The sequence below is a fragment of the Tenrec ecaudatus genome, chromosome 13, assembly GCF_050624435.1.
Source record: "Tenrec ecaudatus isolate mTenEca1 chromosome 13, mTenEca1.hap1, whole genome shotgun sequence".
NCBI lineage: Eukaryota > Metazoa > Chordata > Mammalia > Afrosoricida > Tenrecidae > Tenrec > Tenrec ecaudatus.
Genome location: NC_134542.1, coordinates 102,021,640 through 102,049,312, shown reverse-complemented (window position 1 = coordinate 102,049,312; position 27,673 = coordinate 102,021,640). Strand labels below are relative to the sequence as shown.

The 27,673-nt window shown below is 39.1% G+C and overlaps 1 protein-coding gene across 2 annotated transcripts in view; it reads right to left on the bottom strand.

The window, feature by feature from the left end:
* CNTNAP5 (contactin associated protein family member 5) overlaps nt 1–27,673 on the bottom strand; it is a 1,091,618-nt gene that overhangs the window by 586,733 nt on the left and 477,212 nt on the right. For both annotated transcript variants that reach the window (XM_075529285.1, XM_075529286.1), the window contains exon 4: nt 17,262–17,409. In XM_075529285.1, coding sequence (XP_075385400.1) covers nt 17,262–17,409 — 148 coding nt within the window. The remainder of the gene's footprint in view (nt 1–17,261; nt 17,410–27,673) is intronic.

Here is a 27,673-nt window from a genome sequence, read left to right as displayed (position 1 = left end):
CCAGGGTGCCCATTGGTCATTGATCGTCTTGCCTTTAAACCAGGGGTCCTCACCAATACTCAACAAGCCTAGCCCTCTCATACTAGGTCATGAACTTTAGACCAGTCTACCTGCTCTTATCGTCTCCTATTTTTCCTGTAAAGGAAGTCCACAGGTGTCAATGGCTAAACTCAACCCGTCTCTTTCTTGCTGCATTTCTCCAACTTGCACTCAACAAGTAGATCCAGGTGGTCACCTAGCAAGCATCCCAGCCTGCCCTCAGACTCAATTTAACATTCGGTCCTAGAGAAGAGTTTTTTTTCATAGTTCCAGAGTTTTTCCTGCTTCACACAAAGATCATTGGTTCCTGAGTACTCCAAAGAACTTGGTAGGGCATATCATTTCAAAGTTTTCTTTATAGGTGTGGCCTAAACTCACAGTAAATATCAAATTTTAATGGCTGAAGAAAGTGGGCTTACAAGATTTCTAGTTTCATACTTCCCTTATTTTTCCCAGAAAACAACCAAGTAAATGATGTGGCTTTATCTGACCTCTGGCTAGCCCCCCCCCAAAAAAAAAAAAAACTACCATGAGGGAGAGGTCAAACAAACATCTACTTTCCATCTTATTTGTTTCTCTAGCGCCCCATTCTCTGCTGTGAGTTTGAGGTGAAATCCATTTCACATAGAGGGTTTCCACATCCAGTCCTTCTCGAGTGGCCTATGGAGAATGTTAGGCATCTCAAAAGAACAGATTTTAAAGTCCCAGTAGGCTAAGGTAGACAGCCTGGGTTACCAAGGGCTGAACAGTAATTAGGTCAAAAGCGTCCAGTTAGAAATAGAGTACTCAGTATATTCTCCTCCTGGGTTCTATTTAAATACTGTTAAACACTTTTTTCCCCCAAAGTGGGAGGTTGCTTCTCCCTGTTGTTCACCCACCATCAGAAATGCAATCGCCTTCTCCAAGAACTCCAGCTTGATTTGACTTTCCAGTATGGTTCACTTATCACTCTTGAAGGCGTGTTCACTGACTTGGGGTAACCTCAGCCCAAGGTAGAGTCTTAAAGATGTTTCCAAGGGAAACAAAGGGTGTGACTCAGTTTATAACCTCTACCCAAATCAGTCTTAATTCTACTCCAATCCAGTTCATTAGTAGAGTATGTTCCCGCAAATGAGCATATAGTCACAGGCATAGAGAGTCCAGAATTATAATATATCGCATAGGAATTATGGCTAGAAGGCCCCTATTGATTGATTACAACTCCCCATCCTAAACATCAGATGAAGATAATGATGATCATTTTAGGTGCCGTTGAATCTGTTTAGACTTATAAAGACTCTATGCACGACTGAAGGAAACACTCCCTTGTTCTATGTCATACTCACTACTGTTCTGTTGGTTTTGGGGACTATACTAATCTATATTTCTGAGATTGTTCCTCTTTTTTACTCCCCCTTTGCTTTAGTAAGCATGATATCCTTTTCCAGGGACTGGTCTTTCCTGACAACATGTCCAAAGTATGTGAGCCAAATGATGATCATAGGTAACATTTTTAGTTCTTATCCTATACCAAACTTAACTTAAAAAGTATATAGTCATCATATCTTTTACTTGTCACATTAAACTCAAGAAGTAAACAGTGTAATCACTTCCTTTCTCATGTAAAAGAAAACTAGGTTCACAGAGGCAAGACATTGCTTAAGATTCCACAATAGTAGGTGGTAGAGCCAAGTTTCTGTCTCTGGTTGTTTGGACCCATGCTCTTATTTATCAATCACGTATAAATGTTTTAGGTTTCATTTTAAATGATCAATCACAAACATAAACATGGCCCTACAGATGAAGTCTAAATTGAGTGCCTGAATTACACAGGAGTTTGAGGCAACAGTTTTAAATTCTGATTCTGTACAAAAATTCTGGGTTTCCATTGGAGTGACCACAGCAAAATACTCACGCTGTCTACTTCCTAGGGGTTATTGTTTGTATGGATAGTGGCTGAATCAGAGATTTACATATGTCTGTATCAGTACGTGGGGCATTTGTAGGATGTGGGATATAGATAAGGGATGATAGGACAGATGTTAGTCTAAACTTCCCAGGCCCAGGGGATCGCTAAACTTCACTCGTTGAGCATCATGGAAGCACATCTTCAAAGATTGGAGGTTGTTTGTTTTGGTTTTATAAATAAAATTATAATCTGTTTTCAAAGATTGAGTATAACTCTAGGGAAAATGGTTTATTAAAAATTCAAAGTGCTATTAGTGGAAATAGGCCTTGTCAACTGCTAAGTACAGGATATGTGGGTAACTAAAGTCCTTGAACTTGGGGAACTCTTACTCTCGTAGAGGAAATAGACAACTGAAAGTTAAATACACAAGTAAATAGGTACTTATAAATATATACAAGGGGGTACTCTCCCCCAAACGGATTTTTTTCCAAGGCTATTTTTTTTTTTTTTTTTTTTTTACAAAACTACCTTATCACCTTCAGAGTACAATCCATTACACTTCCTACATTTGCCAAATATGTGATTCCATTCTTGGAAACATTTTTCAAACTTATCTGTTTGGATGGCTGACAGCACCTCCCTCGTTTTTTTCTTCACCTCTTCTATGTCATCAGATTGCTGTGTTTTCAGGCCCCTCTTCATCTGAGGAAACGAAAAGCGGCTGCACAGAGTGACGTCAGTTGAGTAAAGTCTGTGGGGCAAGAGAGGTATGCTGGCTTTTGGCCAAAACTAGCACACTGAGCCGGCTGCGTGCGCAGGTGCATGGTCCAGGTGTATTGTCGTGGTGGCAAAACCGGATCCCCGTCTGCTGAAAATCAGGCCCTTTGTGTCGCAATCTTTTCAGAACCTCTAAATAGAAAGCTTGTTTAACAGTCTGATCTGGTGGAACAAATTCCAAATACTCTATCACCCTCATATCAAACAAAACAAAACAATGGAGGATCATCTTGATCTTTTATTTTATTTGACAAGCTTTGGAGGGGGCAAGGTGATAATGGCATCTGACACTGGCTTGACTGATGCTTGCTTTGGGGTCATAAGAACAGCAACAAGCCTCATCAGTAATGACCTTAGAAAAAAGCCTAGGCCACTTCAGAACTGTTCTTTCAAAGCCTGGCATATTTCTAGTCGACACTCTGTGTTGGTCAGTCTGAACCCGAGGCACAAATTTCACAGCAACCTGTCTCCTTCTCAAATCTTCCATTAGAATTTGCTGAACTGAGCTCCAAGATAGTCCAGATAACTCCCTCATCCCTTCAAGGTCCGTGGTCTTTGATCAAAAGTGCATGAATTTTGTTTAGATCTGTTCAGAAAGTTGGCGGAAAACCAGAATGAAGATTGTCATCAATCAACATTTCATCTGTTTTGAAATGAAAACACCACTTGCACACTTGAGTTTTGACCATAGTGCTGTCCTTATGAGCCGTGTTCAACATCATGATAGTTGCTGTCGCATTTTGCACGAGCAGGAAACAAAATAGCACAGCCACACACTGTTCTCTTTAATTGGTCATCACAAAAAATGAGGTTTAACAAAACTGTTTTCATGAAAAAAATCAACTGTGACCAGAGGGAACCTTCTCAGGCAATGCAATTGGATGTACTAACTCAGAGCAAGTTGCTCAAATCAATGTGATTTCTTAGTTTTCCCTGGTCTCAAAAGTTTTCTTCTGTTGAAAGTGTGCCACCTACCATTTTTCTATCGCTTGTGATAGTGGTAGTAAAGAAGTTAGTGTCTGTTAATAAAATACAAGAAAAGTAATAAGAGCTTCTGAAAAATACAAAATGCAGCACCTCTCTCCTTTGCAGGAAAAAGTTCCTTTTAAGCTTAATCTGAAGGAATATTTTGACTTAGAAAGGAGGCAAGGATAAATCATGGGAACATGAGACCTTAGGGGATGGTGGTCTGAGGTGGTGGCCAGACAAACCCTGGAGAAGTGTAGATAACAACTGTGTTCTGCGAGACCTTTTTGTTTTGTCACATTGTTTGGGGTGCGGTGATGATCGACTTTTTGTCACATACTTTAGTGTAAAGAACTTATTTGATTTATTTTAAAACATTTTATTGGGGTTCATACCACTCTTATCTCAATCCACATATACAACCATTGTCTGTCAAGCACATTTGTTGCCCTCATCATTCCCAATACATCTGCTTTCTACTTGAGCCCTTGGTATCAGCCCCTCATTTTCCCCCTCCCTCTCCATTACCCTCATGAACCCTTGATAATTTATAATTATTATTTTGTCATATCTTACACTGTCCAATGTCTCCTTTAACCCTCTTTTCTGTTGTCCACCCCCCACAGAGGAGGTTATATGTAAATCCTTATAATTGATTCCCTCTTTCTACCCCACCTTCCTTCCACCCTCCCGCTATCACCACTCTCACCACTGGTCTTAAGGGATCATCTGTCCTGGATTCCCTGTGTTTCCAGCTCCTATCTGAACCATTGTACATCTTCTGGTCTAGTCGGATTTGTAAGGTAGAATTGGGATCATGACAGTGGGGACTCAGGGGGAGGAAACATTTAATAACTAGAGGAAGGTTGTATGTTTCATCGTTGCTACACTGCACCCTGACTGGTTCATCTCCTCCCTGTGACCCTTCTGTAAGGGGATGTCCAGTTGCCTACAGATGGGCTTTGGGATACCAATCTGCACTCTCACTCTATCACAATGATATTACATTTTGTTCTGGGGGACATGGGAGAGGGGATATTGAGGGGATAGGAGATGGTGTTGATCAACCCAGGGACATGGGAACAACAAGTGATCCAAAATTAGTGGCAAGGAGGGTGTGTGAGGCCTTGTAGGGACTGATTAAGGGCAATGTAGCCAAAAGACATTACTGAAACCAAATGAAGGCTGAGCATGATAGTGGGACAAGAGGAAAGTAAAAGAAAATAGAGGAAAGAACTAGGAGGCAAAGACCATTTATAGAGGTCTAAATATAGGCATGGACATATGTAAATATATTTATATATGATGATGGGAAAATAGATCTATGTGCATATATTTATAGGTTTAGTATAAAGGTAGCAGATGGACCTTGGGCCTCCACTCAAGTACTCCCTCAATGCAAGAACACTTTGTTCTATTAAACTGGCATTCCATGATGCTCACCTTCCTGGTATTCCATGATGCTTATCTCCCTGACACGATCACTGAAGACAAATGGGTGCATAAGAAAATGTGGTGAAGAAAGCTGATGGTGCCCAGCTATCAAAAGATATAGCATCTGGGGTCTTAAAGGCTTAAGGTAAACAAGCAGCCATCTAGCTGAGAAGAATCAAACCCCACATTGAAGAATTACATCAGCCCGTGTGACCATGAGGTGTTGAAGGGATCAGGGATCAGGCATTTAAGAACTTACTTGATTTCTGCTTACGTTTTTAAACAATTGGTTTCTGTCTGTCTCTTGCATCAGAATAAACGTTCTTGAATAAGGTTTCTTGAATCGAAGTGGTCTCTGTTCTTAGCAAAAACCATGACAGGCAATCCCAGACCCTTATTTCCCAGCACCAGTTGTTTCATTGGAAAACATATGTTTGCCTTCTCTGGTAAGTTTCTGCCTTACAGAGCTTTCCTTTTTCACAGGTTTCACTTTACGTGTGTGTCTGTCTAAAGACAGATGGAGATTAGAGGTAAAAAGATAAGAGAGAGAGCGAGGGGGGGGGGGGGAGAGAGAGAAAGGCTGGCGGGTATAAATGAGCCTTTGACACCTTTGAGAAAGTAATATGAGAACTGAGGCTCATTCAGAGATGAACAGAAGGCAAGGGTGAGGATGGCATAGCCCAGAGAGAGGTGACAGCAGAGGCAAAAGCCATGGGAAGGGAACAAACTTGGCATGATTGAAACAAGTCACGGCCCCTGAGAAGAGTTTTGCTAGCTGTTGTGGTCTGCCAGAGTCATTGAAAGGCTTATAGAAGTCAGAGGCTTAACCCTGCTTTTTATCACCCTGTTGGCTGTAGTAAGAATAATTGCATAAAAATAGCAGAAAAAGGGAACATAAATGTGCAGTCGAAATTCAAGTGACAGAAGAGAGTAACTACAAAGTTGGTATCCGTGAAGATGAAACAAAGCGGGTATATTTGTAATGATTGCTGGAAGTCGTACTGACAGAACTTACTGTCAGACTGATGGGAAATAAGGAAGAGGGATGTTGATGTTTATGAGAAGCCAACTCTCCTCTGCAGGGAGAAACTATAGAGTATGGCAGGGAAGTACAAGTCAATGAAACGCTCCCTTCGAGACATATTACATTTCAGTTACTTCTGAAGTGATCAAATTGAGGTATAAATCAGGTAAATGAATACATATTTTTAGATCTCAGAAAAAATATTTGGTTTGGAATGTAAATAACTAGTTTTCTTTGAGAGTCACTTAACCTTTATAAATGTCAGCTTTCTTTTTTTATAACACAGGACTAATAATTCTTATGTTAAAAGGTTGCTGTGAGTTTGGCATGTGGACTGTAGAATATGGTGCAAATTAAATGATGGGGAAAAGAAATGTTGGTAGTGATTACGATGCTGACAATATCAATGACATGCATCTGATGAAGGAAAACTTGCAGTGCATACGGAAAACACTGGTTCTCTCCTGAAGAAGGTTCTTTTTGAAGTTGTATTTTAGACTCTTTTATTATAAATTACACAGCAAATCAGTTTTCACTGAACAATTCACACATATTTTGTTTCATCATTGATCTCAATCCCCAGAATATAATATCACTTATCATACTTCCTCCCTTTGTTTCCTGTTTCCATTCTTCTTTTCCTCTCAGGTCTAAATTTGTCCTTGGGTAAATGCTGCCCCTCTGATCTCCAATACTATATTGCTCTAAAGTACGAATACCTCAATTCTGTTACTGTACCCTCTATAGACCTATTGTTTGGGTGAAAATTGAGCTCGGTTCCAGATGACAAGGGTGATTAGAATTGGGCATTTCTCAAATCTCTATCTAGCTAGGAAGCCTGGCATTTTTAATTATTTTAAATTTTGTTCCACATTTTCTTTGCACTCTATCTAAGACCTTCTAATGTGATCCCTTTCAGAACAGTGGGTACTGTTCAGAGTTAATGTATGTGAGGTCCATTAATCCATTGGACAAATTGGTTTCATGCTCTAGCTTTGATATTCACCCCTGTTCTTTTCTCTGCATAGAGAGGGACCATAGGTGCATTTTAGTAACTACTCACTAGTTTTTAAAACCTTGATGGCTATTCACCAAAATAGGATGTAGAATGTCATGTTTGTGAACTATGTTATACCAAATGGCCATGGCTTTCCCGGACACTATTATACCGAGTTCATATCCTTGAGCTCATTTTTGTACATGGTATGAAATATGGGTCATGTTTCATTTTTATGTAAATAAGGTATCCAGTTTTGCAATCACAATTTTTTAAGGAAACTATCATTTCCCCACTTCATATATTTTTGGCTTCCTCAAAATCATCTGTGTTGTTGCTGAATCAATTCTGATTCATAGTGACACTACGTACAACACTCACAACAAAATAAAACACAGCCCGGCCCTGTGCCATCCTTACGATTGTGTTTGAGCCCATCGCTGCAGCCACTGTTTCAATCCATTTCGTCAAGTGTCATTTCTTTTTCACTGTCTTTCTTTGCCAAGCATGATGCCCATGCATTATATCCATTTCCAGGGACTGGTCTCTCCAGAAAACATGTCAAAAATAGATGAGCATAAGTCTTGCATCCTTGATTCCAAGCAGCATTCTGATTGTAGTTCTTTCAAGACAGATTTGTTTGCTCTTTTGGAAGTTCATATTACTTTACATATTCTTCACTAGCACCTTAATTGAAATGTCTCAGTCTGGTTTTTTCTTCCTTATTCAATGTCCAACTTTCACATGCATATGTAGCAATTCAAAATACGATGGCTGGCATCAGGCACACCTTAGTCCTCAGAATAACACCCCTTTCTTTCAACCCTTTCAAGAGGTCTGTGCAGCAGATTTACACAATGGAATCCATCACTTGGTTTCATTTGCTGCTTCTATGAGCTCTGGCTGTGGGTCCAAATATTTGACAGCAGAAATCTTTTTTCCATTTCTCATAATGTCACCTACTGGTCCTATTGTGAGAATTTTGGTTTCTTTATATTGAGTTGGTACCCATATTGAAGGCTGAAGTCTTTGACATTCACCAACAAGTGCTTCAAGTCCTCCTCACTTTCAAATTCACCTCAAGGTTGGGTCATTGGCATAGTGAAGATTATTAATAATTCTTCCTAATATCCTGATACCCCTTTTTTCTTCATTTAATAGAATTTCTCTAATTATTTTCTCAACATACAGACTGAAGAAATATAGTAATAGGCCACCACAACCCTGATTCACACCTTTCTTGATGTTAAACCATGTAGCATTCCCTTGTTTGGGTCATACAACTTCTCGATCCATGTTCAGGTTCTTCAAGAGTGAAGTAAAGTGTTCTGGAATTGTCCTTCTTCTCCAGGCTGTCCATAGTTTGTTATGAGCCACACTGTCGGATACTTTGACATAGCTAATAAAACACACGCAAATATCTTCCTTGTATGTTCTGCTTTCAATCAAGATCCAGGTGGCATCAACAATGATATTCCTTGTTCCATGTCCACTTCTAAATCTGGTCTGAAACTCTGGAAGCTCCCTGTCAATGTGCTGTAACATGCATTGCTAGATCATCATGGGGAGGGGAGAAAGAAAGCCACATACATGGAAGGTTTATCAGGATACTGTTGTTGATTTCATTTCAGATTGCATGTGTAAATATATATACAGTATTTTTCTTTAAAAACCAGCCAACCCTGCACCCCCCTCCCCCCCCCAAAAAAAAACAAACCCAAAAAACTCTAGCTTCCTTAGCCTTCAAATCTTAATAGCAGTCTTGGTGCCTGGGGGAAAAAAGGTAGGGTGGGGAACTAAGACTGAAATAGGCATGGATCTTTAGTGGCAAACAAGTTCATCTCAAACAAGCAATCAAATTTATTTACATGTTATATCAATGATATTGTCCTAGAATAATAACCACTATGCCGGCAGGGCTATTTTTGTTTCTTGGCGGACCATGTTACTCCACGGAATTATGTAAGAGTACTAACCATATGTGAGAAGACCTTTGCCTGTGTTGTAGATGGCCTCGACAGCTGTCTTTCCAGCTGCAGTTTGAGCATAGAACAAGACACGCTGCAGGTGGCAGGGAAGTGAGATCCCAGAACTTATGGCAAGAAAAGGAGGACAGCAGTGGGTATCAATCTGCATCTGAGACGAGTCTCGTGCCTGTGGAAGGATGTGGTGGTAGCAGAAGGATGCTCTGTAGGAGTCGGCGCCTACATTTGTACTACGTGTTCATTAACTAAGCAAAAACTCTCTGCTAAATATTCTTCTAAATGCTTTACACATAATAACTCAAAATGACTTCAAAGTAATTAACATGGTCATTACACAAATGGAGAAATGTAGTCACAGAGGCATAGAGTTTCAACCAGAAAGTTCATCTTGAACAAAATAGACCACCTGGTTAGTTATTCACATCTTAGTAATAGTTTAAAGTGGAAACATTTGTTGACTTAACTCTATTTAAATTGCATTGTGATTGACACCAAGAAAAGGTTTTGGTGATATTCAAGTGACAGGGAGACTGGTAAAATGGAACAGGTCATCAGTTGGCATTTGTAATAGGAAAGAAAGGCAAAGCAAAAACATCTTTTTAAATTAAAACAAATACCCCAAACTTATGGAAAATAGAGGTTTGGCTTTTCTCCAACCAATGGAATGTTTTAAAATAGATTTTGAATTTAAACAAAGTATTTAAAATAGAGATTTAAAATCGATAAAGTGATCTCAATTATTCAATGAGAAAAGAGACAAGTACTTTAAAAAGCTAATGTATAAATAGCATTCTGATCATGCTTCTTAGTACCTAGAAAATGAATATATACATAAATGAGAAAGGATTCCATTAGAAAAAATATTACAATCTTTAAAATGCTATTAAAAATAAGTAAGTAACTTCTCAGATCAAGAACTTAAATAAGCTCTGATCAAATATTCACCCTGATCTAGATCCCAGGAACCAGAAAGCGTCATCATGCTTCCTAGGGTTAGAGACCAGGCTATCTACCGACACAACAGCACCAAGTCGTCTTCATATAATACGATATTCACCCAAAGCCCACTAACATGGAGTTGATTCTGATTTATAGTGAACCGATGTAGGGTTTCTGAGGCTATCAATCAGTGAAAGACCAGCTGGCTTAAGCTTTCTCCCTCGGGGCAATTGGTGGCCTTGAACCCCTTACCTTGTGACTATCAGTCCATTGCTTAACTGACAGTGGCACTGAGTGCCTGATTGACCCATTACTCTCAGGTCCTAATCTACTTACTTTCAACAGCAAGGAAAACACATTTCAAACAAGAAATGATGCATGTTAAGAAAAAAATGGTAAAGACTCTCGCATATTTTAGATGATTTCACTCCTGAGGACTAGATGAATTCCACTGTACCTTATTGAGAAAAATTTCAAACAGCATCGGAAAAGCAAGATCAGAGAGAGGCCATCATTTTCATGCCACACTGTAACATTCTTGCATCTTATATTCCGAGAATAACAAATCCAGAATGCTTTCCTTCCGCTGCTATCTGTACAGCACCTTCTCTTCTGGAAGGCATTGCTATCACTGCCTGAGCGTCCTCTATGCCGAACAATGAGTGTTCCCATTTCCAGACAGGCTAGTAGGGGTGTTGGGTGCCAGCCACAAGGCCAGCACTTTGAAACCACCAGTTGCTCTGCGGGAGAAAGATGGAGGTTCTACTCACTTAAAGAGCTAAACTCCCTGAAACCTACAGGAGCAGTTCTACCCTGCCTGGTAGGGTGTCTGACAGTCAGAATTGACTCGATGACAGTTGTACCCCATGAGGCATTTAATGAGTCCCTTTGAGTACGTCTGGTAGTCTGGTTATGCCATGGCTTCAGGCCCTGGTTAGCCATTTATTTGCACTGATCTTTATAGTTTTGGAATTTACATGTAGGTCTTTAATCCTTTGGGGTTTAGTTTTCATATATGATTTGAGGTTTGAACCAGTTTCCTTTTTCTGAAAATGGATAATCTGTTTTACCAACACCAATAGTTAAAAATACTGGACCCCCAGTTGATGGATTTTTGCCCTTTGTGGAAGATCAGCTGTCCATTGGTGGATAGATTTCCTTCTGATTTCTCAATTTTGTTCCTTAGGTGAGGAAATGGCTCATTTAGTGAGGAAATAGCATGTGAGTTATGTTTGAACTTTCATGTTTACTATGGGAAAGACAAATCCACCTCCATGTCTATGCAATAATTATTCCTATGGGTCAGGGGAAATATGAGAAAGTCCCTCCAAAACCGGAATTTTTTTTCAAAGCTATATATTTCTTTCTTTCTTTCTTTCTTTCTTTTTTTTTTTACAAAACAGCCTATCACTTTCGAAGTCCTCACCATTACACTTAGTACATTTGTCAAATTTGTGATTCCATTCTTGGAAACATTTTTTCAAACTCATCTGTTTGGATGGGTGACAGCACCTCCCTCATTTTTCTCTTCACCACATGATGTCATCAAATCGCCCTCCTTGCATGACCCACTTCATTTGAGGGGAAAAAAAGAAGTTGCACCACTGCAGATCAGGTGAGGAAGGTGCTTGGGGCAAGAGAGGCATGCTGATTTTACCCAAAATTGGCTCACTGAGATGGCTGTGTGAGCAGGTGGCTTTTTTGCGCACACTATTAGGCAATCTTGTCAGAACTTCTAAGTAGAAAGCTTGATTGACAGACTGACCTGGTGGAACGAACTCCAAATGCACTAGGAGTTGACATTTTTGTCAGTTCAGGAAGTTGACTGATGTCTTGATCAAAGTTTGCCATCAATCGACATTTCACCTTTTTAAAAATGAAAATATAACTACTCTTGTACACTTGAGATTTTCCCATAGCGCTGTCCTTAGAAGCTGTGCTCAACATCACACCGGTTTCTGTGGCATTTTTTCCTGAGCAGGAAACACAATTTCACAGCTGCACGTTGTCCTCTTAAATCACTCCCCCCCCCCCAAAAAAAAGAGTTTCAAGCAAAACTGCTTTCACAAAAAAATGTAGTGACCAGCGGGAACCTCTGGGTGGCGCCTCTGGGTGCACTGACTCAGAGCGTTCTAGATGCTCGCTTAGCGAGTGAAAGCTCCACTTTGCTAAGCACAATTCCGTTTTGGGGGTGTACACGCTCATACTTATCGTACCCGACAATCTTCTTTATCCCAGTCTGCCACCCACCAACTCTCTCCCTGCACTCTACTTCTCTTTGGGCTCAATAATCCATTGAAATGGGCACACAGAACTCACAGAAAATGCAATTCTCACAATTATGGCTTTATTAAGGACGTTAATTACATGACGAGATCAGAAATATTAAGGAGCAGTTTATTTCTCGGTAGAATTTGTTTTCATCATGTTCACAGACATGCCTCACTCTGGTCCTTGGCCTAAGTTATCCACCCCTTTGGTCTATTTTCTGCTCAATGCTGACAAATGCCTAATGGATCTGTCTCCCCTCCCCCAACCCCCCCACTCACTCTTCTTGTCAGTTCTTGGACCCAAACACCTAGCTTTACTCATTCCTTAGGCCAGAAAGCCCACCACCCTGACTCATGGTCTCAGTACTGACTCCTCTGTGCCTGTGGTACCAGTACTCCACACATAGTTCATGGCTCTACTCTCTTCATGGGCATGAGATGTTCTCTTTCTTGCTTCTGAGGTGGCTGACAAGGATTACATCTCCAGCTACTATGTTGGAAGGACCCGACTCTCCTGGTTGGGGATGGGATCAGGAACCAGGAAGGCGAGGTAAGAAAAGTATGGAGCAGTACTTCTCTAGACACCGGTAATTTGTGTGGCTCTGGTGCAGTTCTGGGCAGGCAAAGCCCATCATCCTGCTTCTTTCCACACTCAGTGGAGAAAGAGCACTTGCTGGGAGTCCAGTGTTGACAAAGCTGCCCCACAGGCCTTCCTCTCTCTGAATGCAGGCCTTCAGCTGAAGGGACCAGAGCACTCTCCCAGTGAGTTCTCTAACCCCCTTCATTTGCTCTCTTTTCATTGTGCAGTCAAAAAAGCCCTGCCGTCACAGTAGGCTGCACATTGAACTGTGAAGCACAAGGCCAGCAGTTTGAAACCACCAGTTGCTCTGTGGGAGAAAAATGAGGAGTTCTGTTTTCCAAAATATTTACAGCCCTGGAAACCCAAAGAGGCAGTTCTGCTCTGTCCAGTAGGGCCCATGCGAGTCAGAACTGCATGCATGGCAATGGCTTGTTTTGAGCTGTACTCTGTAGCCATCTATGCCACTGAAATGCTCACCGGATTAACTCTGCTTTTCTTCAATTCAGCTTGCTCTCTGTTCATATGCTTTCCCTCAGTGTCTGTCTAACTGTATGTGTCTGAAAAGGCATTCTGTGGACTTGATTTGTTATCACCCTTGTGTGTTGCTTTCTGGGTCTCAAAATGGCCAATGCAGCACTGGACCCTACTGTGTCTTTCTACGCAGTTCTGTTTTGTTTTCAGTTCCATTTCCAATTAGTATTCATTCCAATTATTTTTCATTTTTCATGTTCAAAATAAGCTTGCATATCATTAAAGTCTCCTAGTCTACTTCAGTTTTATTTTCCAACTCTTTTAGCCACTCAAACAAATATTTACTTACATTTGAAGGATAAAGAATCTAGAGGTTTTCTTTTTTTTGCCCATGAAGCAATTTCTATTTTATTTATTGTTTGTTTTGGCTGTTGTTGTTGTTGTTCCTCCCCCCATTCTTCCCCTCCCCCTGGCCCCACCCCTGTCTCTGGTCCAGTCTCTTTGTAGTCATCAAATTCTTTCTTTCTTTCTTTTAGTTTTATTGGAGCACTTACAGGTATTGTACTAATCCACATTTCAATATGATCAAGAATAATTGTACAAATGCTACCACCATCAGCTTCAATACATTTTCTTTCTTCTTGAACTCTTAGATATCAACTCCCCTTTATCCCTTTCCTTCCCCCCCTTCCCAGAATCCTAATGATTACATTATATATTACTATTATTTGCCATATATTACACTATCAAATGTATCTGTTCACCTGAAATTCTGTTATTTTTCCCCTCGAGTGGGGTTGTACAACCATCATTGCTATCAGCTCCCCCTTCTCCCCCTGTCCCCCACTTCTCTTCTCTCACCTTCAGGGAACCATTACTCTCTGACTCTGCTTCCGAAGTGTTAGCTATCATGGCTTTCATGCATTGAGCGCTCTTGATTGGACAGATGAACATATGCATGTCTAACAAGATAAATTAGGTAAAACAAAGACTGTAATATTAAGGGGAGGAAATATTAATGAACTAGAGGATAATTTCGAGTGTCATCAGTGCTACGACACTCCCTAGATTTACTTTCAAAATTTTTATTTATTTATTTTTTGACACTCCCTAGATTTATAATCCTTACTGCGTGGCCATTCTGTGAGGGATGACCAATTATCTTACAACTGGGTTTTGGGTCTCCACTTAGTTCATGCTTCTTCCTGTCAATTTGTTTTCTTGTCTTTGAACTGCTGATACCTATTCCCATTGACAACTCATGATCACACACACTGGTATGCTTTTTCCATGTGGGATTCATTGGTTCCCTGCCAAATGGCCACTTGTTTAATTTCAAGCCGTTAGGAACCCAGATACTTTATCTTTTAATAGCCAGGCACCATCAGCTTTCTTTACCACATTTGCTTATGTACCCATTTTTGTTTTCAGCAACTGTGTCAAGACAAAGTCTTATCTATTGTATAGGCCACATTTCTTCTTCCTTGTTTTTTTCTTATAACATTGATATTAAATGTTTCTCTTTATGAAATTTAATGGTTGCTAAGCATAATGCTCTCTAGTTTTGTCCATGTTTTGCAGTATTTTAGAGAACTATTAATTTTTTTATTGATGCATGAAATTCCATAGTATGAATATATCAGAGATTGTTTATCTATTCCTGTATACTTGAAGTTTTGAAATGTTTCCTTGTTTTTGCTATTGTGTAAATTGCTGTAATGAACACAAATGTACATATGTTTATTTATCTTATAGTCTTAATGTCTTTTGGGCAGATGCTGTATCATATGGTACTTAAATTTAGATTTGTTTAAGGAAATGGTATATTGATTTCCATAGTGGCTGTACAATTCTACAGTTTCACCAGCAATGTAAAAATGTTCCTACCTCTCCACATCCTCTCCGGTATTTGTTATATTCTGTTTTGTTGAATTTTCACTCCAATTCTTTAACCTCTCATTTGATGTTCAGAGGTCCAGTACTTTCATCTGCTGTTCTCCCCCTTGGGTTTTAGAGGAATTGGGTCAACTTGTGGGTCAACAGGATACCACCGTGTCAACACATTCTACCATTCTTCACTTCTTTTTAAGTAATCCAATTTCCCTAGATGGATGCTTTGTATATTCCACATTCTGATGATTAATGGACCATCACTGATGTTTTATGCTCACTTTCAGCTGTGCTCCATCAGCAGATGAAGGCCCTGAAAGCTGTACTAATGGGTGTTGTTAACACCGACTCCATTTTGAGGAGGCAGCTCTTTTTCATTCGTATGATCAGTGTCTTCAAGTTCTAAGGAGCTTGTCTAGCTCATTATATGAGGTAGTGGTCTCCTGCTGCTCACCTTTGTTTGGTTTTGTTTTCTTTAATTCATCATCAGGCTCTCCTTCCCAGAATTTCCTAGTCTATAATGTTCCACTGAATTCTGTCCATCATGTTGATATTTGAATGACCAATGGTAGAGCATCCAGCATCACAGAAACCCAAATCACCCCAGTATGACAAACTGACATGCATCTTAGTCCATTTGGAACCTTGACCTACATAGTCGGGAGCATAAAACGGCATTGATATATGAGTGCGTGTTGATTTATTCAGCAAATGTTTATCGAAGACTCCTTGTGCTCATGTCAGTTGATAACAGATATGGTACCTGTTCTTGTGGAGCTTATAGCTTTGTGATAGGATTTGAGGAAGCAGATAACAAGCAAGTAAGTAGAAGCAATAAAACAAGGTTCCATTTTGTGACAAGCAGGATAAAGGAAATAAAAGTGTGTTATAATCCTGGGCTCATAGGTGTTTTAGAAGTGAGGGGCAATCAGGGTGGACTCCTCTGAAGTGGTGACATTAAAATCATTATTCATGTTGACAGAAGGAACTGATTGTGTGAAATGTGAAGATGAGGTGTTCTAAGGCTAGGAAGGAACAGTGAGACACTGGGGTAAAATATCCGTCATGTTTTAAGAGCAATAGGGAAGTTATGAAGAAGTAAAGTGATGTTGAAGAGGTAAGAAACATTTAATGAAGAAGTTTTGCATGTCAAAATAAATCTTGATTTTATTTTCACTACAGTAGTCAGAAGAATGACATCGCTATCTATTACTTGCAAGTATCTTTTTGGCTACAGTGTAAAATTTGTATTAGGGCCAATTGTGGCAGGAACCTCATATTGGTGGCTCTGTGATCTCATTGAGCATGACAGAGGTTTCAAATCCCAGAAGTGAAGAAATGTATCATGCCTCCCTTCCTCCAAAGCCAACCCCTAAAGGGAAACATCCCCAGTGGTTAGAAATCATAGAGTGACAGCTTGCGGTTCTCCACAGAAAAGGATATTCTGTGCCTGACAGCATCTCACCACAGGAAACTTCTTATCCCTTGAGATGTTCACCTAATCACAATGAATTCTCCTAAGAAACACACAAAATATAAGGCTACAGGAAGGGGTAGGGCTGAGAAAGCTGAAAGCCAGAGATCCTTATCTTGGTGTATGAGTAGGCATTAGGAGCTTCGCTAGATAAATGTTCCTGTAAAATAATGGGCTTGTGTGGATACACAAATGAACAGATAACTTCTCCCAGCATGGCTGGGCCTGAGGGTTGTTTCATAATCCCTCACTTCACTTATCCGGAAGAACTTAGCATAACTTTCACATTTTACTGCAAAGGATAAATGGCAGTAACTCCAAGAGCACTTCGCTTTGAAAGCGCGTTAAGTCTTTGATTATTTCTTAAGTAGAAGAATACATTTTCTACCTGTGAGTTGCATTGCATATTTCCAAGCATTGATAATTTATTAGAGTTTAGAAATATCTTTTAAATGAGCCGATGACCGTCTTATTTGCAGATGAGTTAACAGTGCGTGGGTAGTGTCAGGGTGTGTGTGAGTACTTACTATAAGAGCATCCATAGACCTCAACTCGCATGCCAATGTTTCCTCTTTGATTCCATTGCAGGGGCACAAAGCGCATAAACCGGGCCCTCGCTGGATGTAGTAGCTTGTGGTGCACCACACTGTCCGCATTCATGTTTCCTGCAAAGGTCTGCAGAGAGAAAAAGGAGGCTGGGTGAGATCACTGAAGAAAGAACCACAGACATTTATCTGTATATGTCACTCCATGAACATGTTCAGAGACAGTCTCTCATTCCTCAGATATTGCTAAAGAAATTTCATTTGTGTGCTGTAGGGTGACTTTTCTTGTAATGCTGTGCGATAATCTTTCAGAGATAATAGAGCCCAAAGGACTTTATCAATCAAGCAATCCTAGCAAGTCGATCAAGCCCAAAGAGGAAGGGCCTCAAAGGCCACGGACTGACACTGGGGCTGCAGCCAAGGTCTCAGGTACAGGCACCCTTATGAGGATGGCACAGGGTACGGCAGTGTTTCACTCGGTTGCACATAAGCATCGCTATGGGGCAGAACCAATCTGAGGGCAGCTGGCAACAAGAAGCTAAAGACTTGAGATGTAAATATTAGCTTTACACATTAAAGAATGCCATGAACTTCCACGCTTTCTAATGGGCATGCCCATAATCACAGTGACATGGCAGGCAACTGAAAATCTCCGCTCAGAAAGACTTTTAATGATGTAATTGTTATCATTCATTAAAGTCAGACACTATGTTAAGCGCTTCTTGTTATAAATATCACCATTTTATAGATTAAAAAGGGAAGTCTCTGCAGCAAAATAAGGAGGAAGAAAAACATATTTCCAAATCATCCAACTGTCTCTGAATCAATTGCCTTTTACCAAAGGCTATGGTTTTTCTACAGCAAATTCCACTCCCCACCCCCAGCTCTGCCTTTCTGCTGTTTCCTGCTCATGATTAAAGGAAGGAAAACAGGGTTCAAATGTTTGATAGCTCAGTTTTGCATATCCATGTGAAGTTCAAGCAACACATAGAATGGGTCTATGTTAGGAATTAAGTGTGGATCTGGTCACCTTCCTTAGAAGGGTGGTTTCTGAAGGAGAATATTGTTTTCAGGTTGAAGTCATAAGCCCACGTCTACTCAGCAGATAGAATGCCACCTAGCACGCTGATTTGCTTGTTCTTTAATTCTCAACTGTTCACTGACAAAGCATGCTTGCTGATCAAAGTTCAATAAAACCAACATATGATCTATTGGCATCTTAAACAACTAAAGCACATATGAAATAGTTTATTTAGTGAAATCAATTTTCAAAATCCACCCTTACCCTTAATTGTGTACTCACCAAACCCAAACCAAAGCAGTTTTCCGAACATCAATGACAAGTCATTGTCAGTGACAACTCATGTGGGTCAGAGGAGAACTGTGCTCCGAAGATTGTCATTGCCTGATTTTTTTGGAGCTAGATTCCCAAGCCTTTCTTCGGACACACCTTTGAGTGAGTGCTAGCCACCACCATTTCCAGTAGGATACTTAAACTCATCACACGAGAATTGCTTTGGAACGAAACTGAGAAAACACTTCAATTTTTAAGTAAAGGGTATAAATTGCCAGACTGGCTTCAAAGTATGGTCCATCTATATGGTGTTTATATGATACCTGATTTTTAATAATAAAGACACTGAAAGGCTGAAAGTAAGAAAATAGGAAATAATATTACTAAATAATATTACTAAAAAAACCTATAGCCTGAAGAAAGCTATTAATATTAATATCTATTAATATTAATATCTATTAATATCAGATCAAGTGGGTTGCAAGATCAAGAACATTACAAAATGTGCAAGAAAGGCATTTGAAAGTGATAAAGGGTCAATCCATCATGACAACATAAAATCTTTAATGTTTATACTTCTAAAATAGACATTCAAAACACAGGAAGCAAAACCTGACAGAGATAAAAAGAGAAGAAAACAAATCCTCAATAATAGTAGGCTCTTGCTAGTACCCTCCCTTAAGAGTTGATTGATAAGCATGAATAAGAACAATAGCCTCCGAGTAAGAATAGAGTTTCCCAAAGTGAGTGAGTCCGTGTCCCCTGGGAGCCACTGGAATGATGCTAGGGACCACTGGAGGGATGTGGGGAAGAGGGTGTGTATACATATGCAGATACATTTCATCCTCAATCATAGGCTATAGTACAAACATTTTTAATTGCCAGGAAGTGTTATGTTTTTGGTTCTGAAAAGAGGGTGGTAGATCAAATATGTTTGGGATCCTATGATCTAGAAGATTCAAAGATATCAATTCAATCTTCCCAATTACCCCACCCCACATAATAGCTGCATATGGTATTCAAATGCCCATTGAACCTTCACAGAGAGACACCACACATCCTAAAACCACCCTTTTACCACTGAGTTGATTCTGCCTCATAGCAAAGTTATAAAGGGTTTCTGAAGCTGTGACTCTTCATAGGAGCGGTTAGCCTCACCCTTTCCCCAAGGACCAGCTTGTTGTTCTGCATCACCAACCTTATAGTTAGCCATCTGAGGTAGTTAGTTTATTGTGCCACTCTGCCCTATAAACACATGTGGGATTGATGGAAAGGCAGAGGGATAAATGGCTCAGTGAGCCAGGCCTTTTGAGTTTTGGGGTCTCTTGCTTTCTGATGGTTGGACCAGGGTGCAGCTGCCTTAGCCAGTTCCCTGCTTCAGTTGGCAAGGCTCACTTCGTGCAAGACATCCTTGAGGAGAAGCCACTTGGACCTACCCTGATGGAGCCCTGGGTGCTGGAACACCCGTGTGGACCCCTGTTAGTGCTGAGATGCTTACATGTTCACTGACTCAGCTTTCCTCCTGCAGTCGACATCATTGTATGTTCTGTGAAATGGAGGAGGACTTTGTGGATTGGTGTTGGACATATGGGTTAATGGGTTAATGTCGGACTTGTGGGCTTGGGCAGCACTGGGTTGGGATGTTTTCTTGATGTGCACTTAACCTTTATATAAAACTCTCTCTTATACATGAGTTGCTGTGAATTTGTTTCTCTAAAGTACCCAGACTAATATACCATCCAATGCTAAATGCATAAGATAAAGTCAGTGTCAAATAAAGCAATATTTTTTGAAGCTCATGGAAACTATATTAGGACACAATAATGATAAATTAGCCAGCAAGATTTCAACTATCGGGACACAAATGAACACATTTTATAGACAGAATCCATGAGTTAAGGAAATTAGAATGGAAATTGGAAAATTGTTTAAAATGAGTGTGATAAAATTGTTTAATTTGTGAAACACAATCAAATTAATACTTAAAGGAAAATATATGACTTAAGTGGCTTTTGTATATAAAGGAAGATTCAAACTTAAAAACCTAAGAATCCACACAAAATCATAGGGGAAGGATTAATTCTCAGAATATTAATAGAAATGTTACTCTGTAGTAGAAAGTAACATATTACTGATACCTCCAACAAAACATTATGTTGAGGTGGCCCTACTTGATAGTCACCTTCATGAAGGGATCATTGAGGATAAGGGTGTTAGCAAAGTATGGGTGAGAAGCCAGATGGTGCCCAGCTATGAGAAAGAACAGCATCTGGGGTCTTAAAGGCTTGTTGTAAAACAAGAAGCCATCTAAGTTAGATGTCAATGAAGTCAATACGGAGGAAGCACGCCTGCCTGTGTGATGTAGGGCCATGAATGCTAAAGTCCAATTCCAAGGAAAGTAATATATTAGAAGTTAATTGTAAATGTCAGGTTTACAGAAATCTGAGGATGACAGTGGACACTCAGAGACCAATTACAGGGTCTCCACATGGATTAAGTCTCCAGCGTATCTTCTCTGAACATAGTCCAGAGATCTGAGTAGCCTTGTTATCAGATAAAGAGTACTGTAAATTCAAGGTAGCAGATGTAATTAGGTTAAATGTAATACCTTAGTGTTTCATCTTCCTTTTGACCTGCTTCCCGCTTTCTTTCTGATTGAGGTTCTATGTTTTGTTCTTTTCTATAATCATTGTTGCTTTTACTGTTTCCTTCTTGTTTGTGCTTTATATTATTTTCTGTATATGAGAGCCAGGATAGATAAATCAATAGGGACAGTAATGGGATTAATAATTACCTATGGGCATGGCAGCAAAGGATGGGGGGGTGAATAAGGAGTAAATAACAATGAGGAGGAGAAGAAAATGTTTTGAAATTGACTGTGATGACTATTGTACAAGTCTTCTTAATATGACTGAATTATATGTGATGCATATGCCAATAAACCTATTCTAAAAGCATTATGTTCTAGACCTGGCATAATTGAAAGCTGGTGATTATTGACATATATAAATAATTCAATTACATTAAAAAGTGTTGTACAATTATGAGCAGAACTTCAGAACATACAAAAGGGTACCACCACCCCCCTCCAAAAAAATGAATTTTTATTTTCAAACGTATGTATTTAAATTTTTTTACAAAACAACCTTAGCACCGTCAAAGTACACTCCATACATTTGTAAAATATGCCATTCAATCTTGGAAACACTGTTCAAACTCATCTGTTTGAATGGCTGACAGCACCTCCCTTGTTTTTGTCTTCAACTCTTCCACGTCACAAAATCAGGGTCCTTTCATTTCCCTCTCCACTAGGGGAAACAAAAGAAATGTTGCGGAGAGAGGTCACGTGAGGAAGGTGGTTGGGGCAAGAGAGGCATACTGTTTTTTGCCAAAAGCTGCGCACCAAGATGGCTGCATGAACAGATACACTGTCCAGCTAGCAAAACCCGTCTGCCACAAATTAGGCCTTTTTGTCATACACTGTTAAGCAATCTTGTCAGAATCTCTAAATATAAACCTCGATTAACAGTCTGACATGGTGGAATGAATTCCAAATGCACTATCCTCTTCACATTTTTCTTTAAAAAGGACATTGTCTTGAACTTTGATTAATTTGATGAGCATTTTGGAGGGATGGGGTGATGATGGCATTTTCCACTCGATTGATTGATGTATTGTTTCAGGGTCCTAAGGAAAGCCTCATGTCTTGTCACCAGTAACAAACTTGGAAAAAAAGGTCTGGCTGCTTCGTAGCTGTTCTTTCAAAGCACTGCCTGTTTCCAGTCCACATTCCTTTTGCAATTCACTCAGAGAACCTGTGCACGAATTTCACAATGACCCTTCTCAATCTCACATCTTCCTCTGAAATTCACTTAACTGAGCTACAAGATAGTCCAGATAACTTCCCCATCTTTTCAATGGTTGTTGGTCTTCAAGCACAAGTGCACGGATTTGGTAGATATTTTCATCCATTTGGGAAATTGATATATGTCCAGAATGAGGTTTGTCATCAATCAACATTTCACCTTTTTTGAAATGAGAAAAACACTGGTGCAAGTTTTTCCCATAGCGCTGTCCTTGTAGTCTATGTTTGACATCATAACAGTTTCTGTACATTTCTCCCAAGCAGGAAACAAAATTTCATAGCCGTATGCTGTTCTCTTACATCAGCATTACAAAAAAATGAGGTTGGAGCAAAGTTACTTTTATTAAAAATTTCATTGTGACAAGAGAGAACCTTCCCAGATGATGCCACTGAGTGCACTAACTCAGAGCAAATTGCTTGATACTCACCAAGTGGAAAATATGTATACTGTGAAGACTCTGCCCATGGACCTTTTTATTTTGCAGTGGGGGGTACACTCTCATATTCTTCTTTCTGGTACTCATTGTTGTTAGCTTTCCATTTGCCCACATCCTGCCCTGCCATGTCCTGAGGAAATTATTGATCCAGTTACCGTTTCTATGGATTTACCTATTCTGAGTTTCATATACAAAACATCACACAAAACAAAAGCAAGAAACAAACAATAAAGGACAATAAAAAAAAAACAGAACAGCCAGAATTGAAAAGAAAGTAGAAAATTGAAAAATCCATTTTAAGGATTTTTGAATGGGTCAAAATAGAAATCAAATGATGAGTGGTTACATTTTAAACTATATCTTCCATAATTGACTTAGAATGCTTTCTGTCTGATAACAAGGGTGCTCAGAAGCGATTTCTTTGTTGTTTCTTTCCGTGAGAGCGGTGTGTTGAAGTCTCCTGCTATTACTGTCAAGTTTTTCTCTTCTCTCTTCAACTCTGTGAAAATTTGATTGATGTATTTTGAGGGTCTTTCATTGTGTGCATATATGTTTATTATGGTTATATATTCCTAGTCTATTGTTCCTTCAACCATTATATTGCTTCAATTTCTGTCTCATTATGTTATTTTCATGGAAATCTTTTTATCAAAGAGTATTATTGTCATTTTTGCCTTTCAATGGTTGTCATTGGTATAGTATGTTTTTCACCATCCACTGATTTTACTCTGTTTTTGTCTTTGAGTTTAAGGCGGTTCTCTTGTGGGTATTAATATCATTCAGGAAGGTCCTAGTTAACTTCTCCACTGAAGGCTGTGCCATCGCTCCACATTTAACCCTTAAGAACCCATACTATATATTATTATATATTATAATTATGTGGTAGTACAGTGCGCAATATACTAGAACTCCTAGGATTAAGCAAAAAGCTACTATTATATTGAAAATATATATTACAAAGGAAACAGTTGGGCTCAGAGGGTGTAATGACATGGTTAATATAAAATAAAATTTGGGCAAACGTCCTCTGTTTTGCTAGTGTAGTGTGCATACTTATTTTTAATAATTCGTATTTACTTATAATACGTATTTAAAATCATTGTTTTGGTTTTTAACAAAGATGTTTCATTCTCCATCAAGGTCAGCATGGTCAGCATTGCAAAACCACCAGCCACTACACAGGAGAAGGCTGTGGCGTTGTCTCCCTGTAAAGAGTTACTGTCTTGATACCCATGGGGGCAGTTCTACCCTGTCCTAGAGAGTGGTTATGAGTCAGAATTTATGTGATGGCAGAGAGTTTGCATTTTTTCTTTGTTTTTGTTTTTCTTGGTTTAGTGCTAAAGAAATCTGAGATTCTGAGAAGTTTTTCTAAAGGTCAGACTAATGGTGAAATTTGCTTTTTTAAAAAGAACCATAGCCTCTCATATGAGTCTTCAGAGATTTCTCAACCAATATGGCCTAAATATTGTGATAGAAAATAAGCATAATACAATTGAGCATATAAAGGGGCTTATAAGAAATAAATTAAAGGAGAGAGATGAAGCATTGTACGTCTTCTCCTTTGACATTTAACTTTATCATTAAGCAATATTTTGGTTTATGAATAGAGGATTGTGTGATCATCAGGGGATAATGTTCTCGCCCCATTATCAGGCAAGTCACGGGAGAGCTGCAACCTGTGAGGCTCAGATGAGGCCTGGCATTAACTCTCACTGAGAGAGAGTGGCCAGATACTGGCTAACTGCCTCTACAGTGATTAATTTGGATTTAACATGTACATCACATTTTGTTAAGTAATGGATGACTTTGACTGTCAGTAGAATTATACACTTCCAGGTGTTATCATGTAGATGTTGTTTATTTGCTTAACTGTTTTCTGAGCAAGAACAGATAAAATAATTAAAACTAGGTTCAGTGACCCATCTTGTAAATTTCAGCAAGTTGTCAAGTGTTTATTCTTCCCAACACACCACTCTGACTCCAGGTCCTTGTTAAGGGAAGCACAAAGAGGGAGAGGGTTTCGATCCACTTTCATGTGCCTTTTCAAACACTGTTGAGTGACTGTGTCATCCCTCGTAAGAGAATAGTGATCCTGTTAACTAGAGATTCTGAGGCTGCAATTCTGGATGGAAGCAGATAGTCTCACGTCTTTCTATGTTGAGGTGGTTGGTGGATTCGAACCACCAAACTTGTTGTTAGCAAAACAATGTTTAACAGACAGTGCTACCTGAAGATGTTCCTCTCCTTTGCTTTCATTGTTTTTCCTTTCCCCATTTCTTCTTCCTTATTTATTTATTTATCTTTATCTTTTTGGTCATTCCTTTTTCTATTCATCTGTCCATTTCATTTCCCCTTTCCCCTTTGCTGGCCTGTTTGATGGGTGTTGGATACTTTTTCCCCTCTAGGTAGCAAACCTACACCAATGAGTGATTGGCACCACTCACTCCAGCATGACTGTATCAATGACCAATGGTGGATATATCTACTCAGCAAGTCCCAAACTATACATGACTAGTATAGAGACACCCATCACTATATCAACAGGTCCTATCTAAAGTGATTGTCTAGTTCTAAGTAGGCAATACAAGTCAGCAAACTAGGTCTTAGATTATCAATTTTTATACAGTCTGGTTAATTTTTATAACCTTGAATCATCCTAGATTGTTATTTCATACATAAATATTCTTATTTTTAATAAAGGTCTTCCTCTCATTTTTGAGTCATGCCACATCAGCAAATGAAGGTCCCTAAAGTTTTACTGCATCTTAGCCATAATGTTTAGTACTATGAAGAGGCAGTTCTTCCCAGGATGTATTTTTCATACCTTATATCTTGAGGGGCTCATCTTTCAGCATTATATCAGACATCGTTCTATTGCTATTTATAATGTTTCAGTGGCCAACTTATGTCAGAAATAGACTGGCTCATCTTTCCTTGTTTTGAAGCTCTGCTTAAACATGTCCACTGTGGGTGCTTCTGATATTGATGTTGGCATAGGTTTCAGCATTGCAGCAACACACAAGCCACCAAAGTCCAACAAACTGACAAAGAATGACTTAAAATACTTGCAAATGTCAACATGCAAAAAAACAGACAACACACATTCTGGTGAGGATGTGAAGATATTGGAACTCTTTACATCTTCTGGTGTTGTAACCATGGAGAAATGGTCTGGTGCTTTTTTAAGAAGTTGGAAATAGAAATACCAGTGGATCCTGCCATCACACTACCAGGTATTTAACCTAGGGAAATAGAGTTTGGACACAAATATATATATATATATATATATATATATATATATATATATATATATATATATATATGCATATATATGCATTCATGTTCATTATAGTATTATTTAAAATAGCTAATATAAGTGGCTGTCAATGGGTAAGAAAACTATGGCACATATACATTAGAATATTATGAGATGTTTCAAAATCTGGAAAACTAATTCTTAATAAAAATTCTCAGCAAAATAAGATTTGAAGGAAAATTCCTCAACATAATTAAGAGAGTATATACAAAACTAGCAGCCTGTATTATTCTCAATGGAGAGAAGCTAAAAATATTTCATTTCTTTATTTACATAGTACAAAAGGAAGAACATAGAATTCTGGAGGTGGTGCTATGCTGATTACATGTTTGTCTGTGATATGCACGACTGGCATTTTGAAACCACCAGCACCTGATGGGAGAAAGACTGGGCTTTCTTCTCATATAAACAGTCAGTCTTGGAAACCCACAGGGCTTGATATGAGTCAACATTGACTCATTGGCAGTGAGTTTGTTTTCTTTTGGAGAGAAAGGGAAACACTGCCTGAGAATGGGGTGCATCTAACTGTAGCATACTGTGAGAAACAGTAGGCTCCCATTTTGATACTTTTGTTTAATTATGATTTCTATGATGCTGTAGCAAATGCTACTTGACTTTTGGTCAACCTTAGGAATAAACCTATCCAGATATACAAAAGACATCTATAAAGAAAACTAGAAACAATATTGAAATACACTAAAAGAGACATATATTAATGGTTGAATAAAAAACACCCTTATTGATAGGAAGACAGCATTGTAAAAAATATCAATACTAACCAAATACTACACACATTCCATCAGTATTCTTCAAAAGGACAGAGAAAACAATTACTCCCTTTATGCAAAAGGAAATAATGGATAAACACAGCATTGAAGAACGGGATGAAAAAGATAGGTAGCATCACAGTTATTGAATTTAGAGCATAGCCTACATCTGTGGTACTCAAAACAGCCCGGTACTGGTACAGTGACATTGATTGCTAGAACAGAATTGAGAACCCAAGAATAAATCCACCCACCTATGGACAGCTGATCTTTGACAAATAGCCAGTGTCCATTAAACAGGGAAGTTTACTGCTAGAAAAACTAGTTATTCATTTGCAGAAATATGAAACTAATAGTTCCATATATCACACGGCTCACAAACCTAGCTCAAGATGGAATAAACACCTAAATGAAAAATGTAAAAGTTCAAGGAGCCCTGGTGGTGTCGTGGTTACATGTGAGACTGCGAACAAAGCTGTGAAAGCTCATCAAAGAGAAAGCAGGGGCAAACATAGGGGCCCTAACTCATGCAGAGATGGTCAAATATACCAGAACTGCACAAACAGCAGATGATAAATTACATGACTAAACATCCTAAAATGTAAGTGGTTTGTGAATGAAAAATATTTTAACAGAGTAAACTGAGAACCCCTGAACGGGGGAAATATTTGGCACTGACATAGATGACAAATGATTAATCTCTAAAATACATAGA